Raw genomic sequence first — 11,292 nt, forward strand, 5'->3', positions numbered from 1 at the left:
TAGGCGTGGGCGTTGTTAATCATCATCATGTACATGATATGAAAAATCTAACCAAATTAAAAACATGAAAACCATAAAGAGAAAAAGAAATCAAGAATATTATATATATATATATATATATATATATATATTTTAATGTAGATTCGATTTTGATGTACTTAATTCATGATTGTCATGATGTGAATTATAAGCAAAATAATATTTATGAATATTGCATGTAGATTTCTAAACAATGTAAAAAAAAAAACAAAAAACCCTAGCTATATATATATATATGCGGTCCTTCTTTCACCTGGTGAGAGTAAGGTTTTCTCTCAAGGTTCCTTGTGGAAATCTTTGAGACTTTCTCTCGGACTCAGGTATGTGGAGATGGTGGATGGTGATTTGTCGTCCCTCTACGAGGGTTTGAAATTAACAGATGAGGAAAAACAAGAGATTGAGGTCAGCACTGAAGAAATATTGTTATCAGCTTCAAAAGCAAGCTCTGCATAATGATATGCTTGATTTCTGATAAGGAGACTAACAGAGGAGCTCTCATGAGTACGCTGCCTAAAATATGGAATGCAGAAGGGAAAACTGCTTTTAAAGAGGTTGGAAGAAATAAGTTCTTGGTGGAATTTAAATCGAGGTCGGATAAAATAAGAGTGTTGAATGGTCGTCCATGGTCCTTTGACAAGTGCCTGCTGTGCATACAGGACTGTGAAGGTGCCAAGTCTATTAAGGAAATGCAATTCTGTTTTGAACCCTTTTGGATTCAATGCCATGATATGCCATTTGCTGGAATGACTGCGAGTATGGGGCAGAAGCTGGGAAGCTCCCTGGGGAAGGTGCTTATGGTGGATACAGATGGTAGTGAAACCTGCTGGGGCAAGTTTTTACGTGTGAAGGTAATGCTAGATATAACCAAACTACTTGCTAGAGGCAGGTTTATTTCTCAGGATGGTGAGAAGTTCTGGATTCCTTTTAGATATGAAAGGATGGCCAATTTTTGTTATTACTGTGGATCCATTAAGCATGGGAATGGAATATGCAAAAAGATAGAGATGGGACTGCATGTGGGGGATAGTTTCAGGCAGCAGTATGGAGCGTGGCTGAGGGCTAGTAATAAAAAGCAAGTTCAGTCGGTAGGCAAGGTGGGGAAGGTGAAATATGACGGTGGGTCATCGGAGAGTGGTCGGAGGGGGTCCTCAGATGAGTCCAACAAAGAAGATGATAATCATGGAAAGGTACCAGAGGAAGTTAGACAACAGGAAGACAGCCAATCATTTCACACGGATGAGGAGGCTGCATCTGTCAGTGCTAGGAGGAAAGCTGTTGAGGTAGTGGAATCAATGATGCAGGATGTGGGAGCAGTTACACAGAAGGAGTATGGGGGACACATGCCAACAATTTTGTTAGAGGAATCCCCTGACCAGCTGGGCCCAGCGGTAGTGGAGGAATCTAAAAAGGAAAGGAAGGTACCATGTAGAGGGAATAACTGGAAAAGAAGAGCACGTGAGGCCAGATTATCTCTAACTAATCAAGGATTAGAGGGAGACATTGTAGTGTCTAAACAAGTCCATTCAAGTAAAAGGAAAACACAGGAAACACCTAAAGGTGGCGTGGAAAAAAGAAGCAAATTATCTCTCATAGATGAGGAGGGTGATGAATTCTTCATGGCAGTGGCTGCTCCTGCCAGCTACCATGATACTCTTGAGCTGGAACTGCCGAGAGCTTGGGAACCCTTGGACAGTTTGAGAACTTCACCTCATGGTGCAGGAGAAGGGCCCAAGGTTCATTTTTCTGTCAGAAACAAAATGTAGGAGAGATAGATTGGAGGGTGTAAGAAATGGTTTGGGTTTCGAATGTAGCTTTGTGGTGGATAGTGTAGGGAGAAGTGGAGGTCTAGCTATGCTTTGGAAAGATGAGGCACAAGTAGAATTATTCTCTTACTCATAGAGTTACATTTCTTTGATTGTTAGTAAGGATGATGGGGGTCAAAAGGTGATGGTAACTGGTTTCTATGGTAATCCTATGGTGGAAAAAAGAAAGGAGAGTTGGTGGTTGCTTAGATGCTTAAAATCGACAGGAAACATGGCTTGGTTATGCTGTGGTGATTTTACTGAGCTGCTCACAAATGAAGAACAGTATGGGGGAGCTAATAGATCCTTTTATCAAATGGAAAAGTTCAGGGAAGCACTTGATGAATGTGAGCTCAGTGATCTAGGCTATGAAGGGTCCAAATTCACTTGGAGTAATAAGAGAGAAGGGTCTGATTTCATCAAAGAAAGGTTGGATCGAGCTTTTGGCAATCACCAATGGCACATGTCCTTCTATCAGACTAGAGTGTAGGTACTTCCAGCTCTTCAATCTGACCACTTTCCTCTATTGATTTCGTGTGACATTATTGATAGCTCTAGTAGTAAAACTGGCAAGATTTTTCGTTATGAGGCCAGTTGGTCCAGAATGGAAGAATGCAAGGAAGTTATAAAAAGAGCTTGGGAATCAAACATGGGAAATGAGAATCCTATTCTTAGGATTCAGGATAGTTTGTCGACATGCAAAACTAGACTACAAGATTGGGCCAAGTTAAAGGGAAGGGGGAAGAACAGAATATTACAGCAGAAGAGGAACTTGCTAAAAGAGTTTCAAATAATAAATAAGGGGGATTTAAATAATGAGATAAAAGGGTTGCAAAGAGAGGTAGATGTTATGCTGGAGGAAGAGGAGATTAGATGGAGGCAAAGGTCTAAGCAACTTTGGTTAAAAGAAGGGGATAAAAATTTCAAATATTTCCACAAATGTGCCACTCAAAGAAGGCAGTGGAATGAGATAAAAGTAATTGAAAATGCAAGTGGTAAGATAGCTAGAAGTCAAGAGGAAATTAGCTTGCTATTCCAAGACTATTACCAGAATCTGTTTGAGTCTTCAAACCCCCGAAATATTGAGGAAGTCCTGAGGGATATAGAACTAGGAGTAACAGAGGAAATGAATAGGCAACTGGTGAAGGAATGTAGCCTGGAAGAGGTGAAGCAAGCAGTCTTTGAGATGAACCCTATGAGTGCCCCAGTCCCTGATGGTTTTTCAACAGGGTTTTATCAAGACAATTGGCAATGTGTAGGAGCTGCAGTCTTTTTGGCTGTTAAGGAGGTGCTGTCTGGAGGTCGAGATTTGGGCAGAATTAATGAAACATTCATAGTCTTAATCCCAAAGAAGAAAAAGCCAGTACTTGTCTCTAAGTATAGACCTATAAGCTTGTGTAATGTTCTTTACAAAATTGTTTCTAAAGTGTTGGCTAATAGGTTGAAAAAGATACTTCCCTTGTTAATATCACCCTCCCAAAGTGCCTTTGTACCTGGTAGACTAATTTCAGACAACATTATTGTTGCATATGAGGCTATGCATTCAATGCAACACAGAATGAGGGGTAAGAAAGAAGGGTATATGGCAGTTAAATTGGACATGAGCAAGACTTATGATCGTATTGAGTGGGACTTTTTGGCTGCGGTTTTAAAAAGAATGGGATTTGAAGAGAAATGGGTGGGTTTGATCAAGGCTTGTGTGGAAACAGTGAGTTATTCATTGATGATCAACAGAATTCCTCAGCAACCTTTTCACCCTTCAAGAGGCTTAAGACAAGGGAATCCTCTCTCCCCTTATCTTTTTATCCTTTGTTCAGAGATACTTGGCAGGATGATGAACAAAGCTGAGGAGAAGGGCTTTATTTCTAGTTTTCCCTTTGCTCGAGGCTCCTTATTGGTTAACCATCTCTTTTTTACAGATGACAGTCTGCTCTTCTGCAAGGCTAATGCATTGGAATGGAGCAGGCTTTACAGCTTACTAACTCAATACGAGAATGCATCTGGTCAAAGGTTAAACCTGGAGAAAACTGCAGTATACTTCAGCAGGAACACAAGAAGTGAAGCCAAGGATGCTATCTTGTCAGGTGTTAGGCTGAGTGAAGCTAGATCCTACGAGAAATACCTTGGCCTCCCCTCATATATTGGAAGACAGAAAGTGGCAGCTTTCAGACCAATCTTGGAGTCCATAAGAAATAGAATGAGCAATTGGAAGGTAAAATTCCTATCCTAGGCGGGTAAGGAAGTGTTGTTGAAGTACATAGTTCAGGCAATCCCAACTTACTGCATGAGTATTTTCAAACTCCCCAAGGCAATGCTAAATGCTATCTACAAGTCTATGAAAAAATTCTAGTGGGGCAATAGGGAAGAGAAGACAAAAACTCAATGGATTCCATGGAAACAAATGGGAAAATCTAAAAGGGAGGGAGGCTTAGGCTACAGGGACTTTGAAGAATTTAATTTGGCCCTTCTTGCAAAGCAAGGGTGGAGGATCATTCAAAATCCCTCTTCCCTAGCAGAAGAGTTCTTAAAGCAAAGTATTTCTTCAAAACTGATTTTTTAAAGGCCAAAGTTGGAAGCAATGCTTCTTTCTTGTGGAGAAGCTTTTTGGAGGCAAGACCAATCCTGCAAGAGGGAATCTTTTGGAGAATCGGGAATGGGGATTCAGTGAACATATGGACAGAAAAGTGGCTTCCTAGACCATCTTCCTTCAAGGTGCAATCTCCCCTTAAATCAGAATATGCTGCCAGTAAGGTGTCTGCACTTATTGATTCAAGCTCAGGGGCATGGAAAATGGACACTCTAAGAGAGGTTTTCATGGATGAGGAAGTGGAAGCAGTGTGTAGAATGCCAGTTAGTGTGAGTAATATCCAAGATAAGTTGATATGGAGGTGTGCAAAAGATGGAAGATTCACGGTTAGGAGTGCTTACTATTTGGCAGGGGAGATGTCAGCTGAACAGAAAGGGCAATCCTCTCAAGCTAGGCAGAAGTGTGAATTATGGACAAAGCTATGGAAGTTAATGGTATCGAGTGCCACATGTATGCTCTTATGGAGAGCATGTCATGACTCTTTGCCTACTAACCATAAGCTAGTGCAGAGGAAAATAATAATGTCCCCATTGTGTCCTATCTGTAAGACAGAACCAGAATCTATAACTCATGCCCTTTGGTCCTGTTGTGCTGTCCAAGATGTATGGGGGCATAACCTTAACCGTTTTTAGAAATTGAAGGTGAGGAAAGTGCCTTTCAAAGAGTTTTGTAAAGAATTGTTTGCTATTCTAGATGAACATAGTACTGTTGTATTTGCTGAAACAGCTTATATGATATGGAGAAGGAGGAACAGCGTTGTGTTTGAAAGCAGGTTTATGGACTCGAATGATCTAGTGAAGGCTGCAAATAAAAAAGTTAAGGATTTTAAGGATGCAAACCAGATATCAGGGGGTAAAAGGTTGGCCACTACCTTACTCAATCCTACTGGTCTGCCCCTCCTGATCAATATCATAAGGCTAACTGGGATGCCTCAGTGGATAGTGTCAAGAGTAGAATCGGCATAGGGGTGAGATTGGAATGGAAAGGTAGTAGCTACTCTCAGGCATCAAAGGGTGTTATTTCCAGACCTGGTTATGGCAGAGGCATTAGGGGCTCTAAAAGCAGTTTCTTTGTGCCAACAATTACTTCTAGATAAAGTCATTCTAGAGGGGGATGCTAAAACAGTGGTAGATGATATAAACTGTGATGCAGTCAAGTGGAACTCAGGTGGGATGATCATACAAGACATCAAGCACAAGCTCAGCTCGATGGAGGAGTGGTCTGTGCAGTATATACCTAGGAACATTAATACAATAGCTCATTTACTAGCTAAGGATGCACTCAAACTCTCTGAGGAGGGCATTGTAATGAGAGGAATCCCTTCTTGTATCCAAGCTTCAATGCTTTAAGATGAATATGAATACAAATTCTTCTTTTCAAAAATATATATATATATATATATATATATATGCATGGACATTCTTGACCTATGTACATATGAGTCAGTAAGTTAGTTAGGAAGTCATAATTTATTTAACACGTGTAATCAATTCTTGTGTATAAAGGGTAGAGGTAAGTCTTGTACAGATTAACTTTCTCATTCAATCGAAACCCAGAGAACTTTCTCTCAATTCTTTTTCTTGCTTCCTGAGTTCTTTAGGTTTTCTATTCTGATAGCTTGGAGCTATCATATTCTCCACATGGTATTAGAGAAATCTGATTATCATTAATGGAGTCTTCTTCCTCTGTCAATCCTACAGATAATTCATCAAGTCTATACCATCTCAATAATGCACATAATCCTGGCATTGTGCTGGTTATGCAACCATTAACTGGAGATAATCACCATGCTTGGAGTCGATCGATACAAATTGCTTTACGATCTAAGAACAAACTTGGTTTCATTGATGGAAGTCTTACCTTGCCATCTAATATTTCTAATCCAGTGTTAATGATATAGTTTTCTCATGGTTACTTAATTCTGTATCGAAAGAGATAGCATCAAGTTACATCTATATCAACACTGCAAGAAAACTCTAGTGTGATTTGCAGCAATGTTATTTGCAAACTAATACACTATGAATTTTTCAGATCCAGTAGGAAATTGGAGATTTGGTGCAAGATGATCTTTCTGTAAGTGCATACTTCACTCGATTGAAGACTCTTTGGGATGAATTGATGAATTATATGCTTTTGCCTCCTTGGGTCTGTTCAATAAATTGTAATTGTCAAGTCCTAAAGGCTATTCTTGAATATCGGCAACGAGAATATGTGATGCATTTCCTGATGGGACTTAATGACACTTTTGCAAGTGCTCGATCTCAAATTTTGTTGATAGATCTATTTCTTGATATCAATAGAGTATTTTCTTTGATCTTGCAAGAAGAAAGATAGCGTGGTATTCATCCTAATGGCAAAGTTGCCAATCTCGATTCTGCTACTTTGGTTTCCCCTACTCAACAACAGAACTTTTAGAAAACCACTCCAAGAAGGAATACTATGTACTCTTCATGTGAATTCAAAGCACCAATTAGCAGATTTCTTTACAAAGGCTTTGGCCTCACCACAATTTACACTTTTCCTTTCCAAGATGGGAGTGATAAATATACACAATGCATCTTGAGGGGGTGTGTTGACATATGTACATATGAGCCAATAAGTTAGTTAGAAAAAGTCATTTATTTATGTAACACGTGTAATCAGTTCTTGTATATAAAGGATATATAGAGGTAAGTCTTGTACAGATTAACTTTTTCATTCAATCGAAACTCAAATAACTTTCTCTCAATTCTTTTTCTTGCTTCTAAATTTCTTTAGGTTTTCTGTTCTGATAGCTTGGAGCTATCATCTTCTCCACAGACATTAAAGATGAGAAAACCTAATTAATCATAAAATTACTATCCATTCTTCTTTGGTGCTCTCTATTGTACGTACGTCATGTGATGAAACACTGAGATTATAATACATACATACATACATATATATATATGTTTTAAAGTTTTGAATAGTTTATTTTATAACTAATTAGAAATTAATGCATGCATAGCTGTCAATATTGTATCATATCAGACCATATATATATGTATAATATTCAGTGGTATTACGGGGACGCTCGATCTCGTTGAGGGTTATATATATATATATATAGGCAATTACTACTTAGACGACGTACTGCTGTTACATATAATATACTCAAACTTGATATATAAAATTAAGTAGTTGTGTTTAGGAATGGATCGCCTGCATGCGTATATAAAACTAGTAGTGTTTACCCGTACGTACCTTTAATTCGCAAATTGATGATCATCTAAGTTTATTATATAAGATGACAGGTAACACGCACTTACGTACGTACGTACCGCTGCAGATAAATTCTTAAAGTACTATATAGCTACTGCATGCATGCGTGATACAATCACTGGAAGTATAAACAAACTTTTAGTACAATTAATTACGACGTACCAGCTACAAATTAACTTATAATGCGGTTTTACACATTAAACAAGTGCCATGTACTTATAATTTGGAACCCATTGATCATTGCGTACGTTTTGCACAACCAATTTCATGGGGGCCGGTAGGTAACATGATCATCATGATCAACGTACGTGCGTAATAGTTAATTATGACAGCTTGATCATTACTTATAGTTAATTTATATAAATATGTATATATATACCACTACTGCATCCTGCATGTGTTTATATATTAATGAGGATCAACTTCATGAACTACTACTTCGATTCTTTGAGCTATATATTGTATGCGGCAAACGGTACTTCCGACTTCCAACATTTGTAATTAAGATGCATATATATATGCGTATTATAATAATTTTTAACAGACCTTGAAATTCATAAGTAAGGTGATCATGACCCAAAACAAACTAAATCTCGTTTGCATAAATATTATTGGTATTGTCTGAGCAGCAGAAACTTCGTTGAACTTCCACAGCTAGTTCCTCCACACTCAGCTGACATTCAAGCCCTATCTGCAAAAGTTGAATCAAAAGCCCAAAGATTATTGCGATTTCTTGCATGCATGTAACTTCTGCATGATCAGTAATGCATATATATATATATGTAATTTATGGACAGAAAATTATTCAAATACGTATATTAATTATGAACAAGAAAATGTAATTAATTAATAATTACGTGCTTGTAACTATTCATGTACAGAATTAAGCTAGCTAGCTGTATGCATGCATGCCTTCATCACATAATTAATTAATACTAGTAGTACTACTCCAAAGTCCGAACACGAAAATGTTCGGCATATATCCAATTATTCACTAGAGTTCATTAAATCAAACTTATGATCGATATTACGTACTCATGATGATGCTGATCGAGTTTGTATTAATACTGGGCTGCACATAACGTACATGATCACCTAGCTAGTCCAAATTAAGCGCGTGCGCCAGCTTATATTCCATCTATTTGGTGATTTAGTTGCATGTCTCAAAACGATTTTTTGTGTCTAACCAAGCATAAATTAAGTTTATGTGTTCCATTTGTGGCAGGTTTCCAGCACATATACGTTCTCAGGTAGCTAGGCAATTAATTCTAAAATCCATCGTTCCATGAAGGTATGCCAACTGCATGAAGCTCAAGAAAGCAGAAGACATTCTCCCATAGATTTTGATTTCAGCCTGCAATTCAAATAATAGGAACCTAAGAATGCTAAGTGAAATCTCCTTCGAAAGTACTTAATTCTCACCAGATTCTGGACAATATAATTTGACGTATAAATTATTAGTGAGTTCTGTTGCACCGATCGATCATCTTAATATTGTTGGCTTAATTTGTGCCCTAGATAAGAGAGTGGATTATTGTGAATACAAATAAGTTCAAAGATAAGAGAGTGGATTTATTATATATATACCTTAATGACAAAGGAGTATAGAACAGTATCCTCCATGCTACTGATATTCAGATGAAGAACCTCGAACGAAAGCCTTTCCAACACACTGACTATCCTTACGATTTGTCCAGGGATTCTACGTGAGACAATTTTCAAGACCACGTTCGATCCTGAAATCTTTGCTTCGATATCTGCAACTGGAGAGTTGCAGCATGCTCCTAGTTCCTTAGCATTTTCAAAGCCAAAGGTACTGCTATCAAACTGAGGGGTACTTGGCTGCAGCAGTAGCACTGGTCTTGGGCTAGGAGCAGGGCCAGGGCTTAGACTCTTCCTTTTTTTCTTGGACTCCAAAGATTGTAGAACTTGGTGCAACTCCTTGATAAACTCTATAACACCACCTATTATAGATGCTTGATCTCCCTAAACATCATTGAGCATTAAAACCCTAAGTATCGAGAGAGAGAGAGAGAGAGAGAGAGAGAGAGAGAGGTTACCCTTTTGATATAAAAGCATGGGGTTAAAGAGCGTAAAACTTTGAGATGCTCATTCATCTGTCTTCTCCTGTTTCTCTCCACAGCTATGTGAGACATGTTTCTGGTGCAGTCTGCAACCGACCTTTGTTTCCCTTTAAGCCACAGCCACTTTTCCTCCTCACGAAGGCGATATCTCCCCCAATTTATATGACACAATATATATAGAGGTAGAAAACTAGGACTTGGTTCATATTAAATGATATATGTTGCAGTCTCGTGAGGTTCTTTTTAACCCTCCAGCTTCCTCTCTCTCTCTGTCTCATATTACGCGTCTCACGCTTATTATCTTGGGTCAATTACGTGGCCCGTGTTAGTTCGAAGGAGGGATTTTTTTTTTTTGTTTTCTCTCATCTTTTTCCATGCATGCACATTTATCTGCTCCTTTAATTTCCTAACTCTCTAACATTCATGCCATGTTCACCTCTTCATCACTCATCACTGCGGTTTATTGTATCATCTTTTGTTTTTATTAATCCCTCAGGGTTTCAAAATTCGTGTTTCAAGTTCTTAATTCGCTGGATTTGTTTGCCATATCGCATGCGTGCAATCCGGAAAAGAAGAAAGCAATGTCTTTTCCCTCCCCCCCGGGTAATTATTAGTGTAAACAATGGCTTAATGAATGACACAGACGCAACAACTATTTTTTAATCTTATTTTGTATAATTTTTAAAACGAGCTAATTAAACTAGCATGGTGATGCATCCTTGACATTGTTAATTAAGAATACGGTAAAATAATTAAGTCCACATCTTCCGGCCATAAGCTTAAGTTCTTGATATAAGCTGGGGTCATTTTATATAGTATCAGATCATATATCTTGAATTTGAGTCTTGATTCTGCACTCTACTGCATATAATTAAATATTTCAAATGTTAGGCTCACTTATTGAGGATAAATTTAACCTCCCGTGAGAAAAAGTGTTAAGAATATATATAGTATACATAATTAAATCTATCTTTGCTTGTCAACTTGATCTTTTGGGACAAATTATAATTGTACATGCATGCAATATATATATATATATATATAAAAGACCTGTGAGCCTAAAGAATATACTGCTTTTATTTCTGACCGAAAAAATGAGAAAGAAATTGAATGATGCATGTCAATTTACTTTTAGGTAGGTATAATGTAGACTGTGCATGTCACAACTCACCAAACTTGTAACATTAATATAACGGTACATGTCAGAGACTTTATTAATTAACAGCTAGCTAGCTAGCGTGTTCATACTTTAATTGCTTTAAAAATGCTATTCATGCCATATTTCAAGGGTACTATAATGCAACCTGCCTCTTTTTATAGTTTATCTTTTTTCCTTTTTTTTAAGGGACAAAGTAAAAGAAACATGTAGCTTGCATGCATGAGAGTTTGTGGCCTTAATTTATTGTGTAAAAGTACATACTCTCTTTATATTTTGCAGATAAGATTAGCATATATATTGTATGCAGGCTCTTGGGAAAGGATGACACGCACTCATGCACTATTAATCAATAAATATTCTGTCTCTATAATGAACAATAAT

The 11,292-nt window shown here is 37.8% G+C and overlaps 2 protein-coding genes across 2 annotated transcripts; one reads left to right on the forward strand and one right to left on the reverse strand.

Annotated features, from left to right (window-relative positions):
* The first annotated feature begins 491 nt into the window (after positions 1 to 491).
* On the forward strand, positions 492 to 1,802 carry LOC122299926. The gene has a single exon (XM_043110431.1). The coding sequence runs from the start codon at positions 492 to 494 to the stop codon at positions 1,800 to 1,802; it is 1,311 nt and encodes a 436-aa protein (XP_042966365.1).
* A 6,242-nt stretch (positions 1,803 to 8,044) lies between these two features.
* Positions 8,045 to 9,895, reverse strand: LOC122302889 (transcription factor MUTE). Its single transcript, XM_043114349.1, has 3 exons — positions 9,729 to 9,895; positions 9,256 to 9,654; positions 8,045 to 8,359 (listed from the first exon to the last, which is right to left on the reverse strand). Exons 1-3 carry the CDS (start codon positions 9,822 to 9,824, stop codon positions 8,255 to 8,257), a joined length of 600 nt encoding a protein of 199 aa, XP_042970283.1. The 5' UTR covers positions 9,825 to 9,895; the 3' UTR covers positions 8,045 to 8,254.
* Positions 9,896 to 11,292: the final 1,397 nt, after the last annotated feature.

This window comes from Carya illinoinensis, chromosome 1 (assembly GCF_018687715.1).
Source record: "Carya illinoinensis cultivar Pawnee chromosome 1, C.illinoinensisPawnee_v1, whole genome shotgun sequence".
NCBI classification, from domain to species: domain Eukaryota; kingdom Viridiplantae; phylum Streptophyta; class Magnoliopsida; order Fagales; family Juglandaceae; genus Carya; species Carya illinoinensis.

What these genes read in the sequence shown, in the direction of transcription:
- LOC122302889 (XM_043114349.1), bottom strand. Translation starts at nt 9,824, where the DNA reads ATGTCTCACATAGCTGTGGAGAGAAACAGGAGAAGACAGATGAATGAG. An exon ending in CATGCTTTTATATCAAAAGG is followed by an intron (nt 9,655 to 9,728) that starts GTAACCTCTCTC and finishes AATGATGTTTAG; the next exon opens with GGAGATCAAGCATCTATAAT. An exon ending in TATACTCCTTTGTCATTAAG is followed by an intron (nt 8,360 to 9,255) that starts GTATATATATAA and finishes CAACTTTTGCAG; the next exon opens with ATAGGGCTTGAATGTCAGCT.
- LOC122299926 (XM_043110431.1), top strand. Translation starts at nt 492, where the DNA reads ATGATATGCTTGATTTCTGATAAGGAGACTAACAGAGGAGCTCTCATG.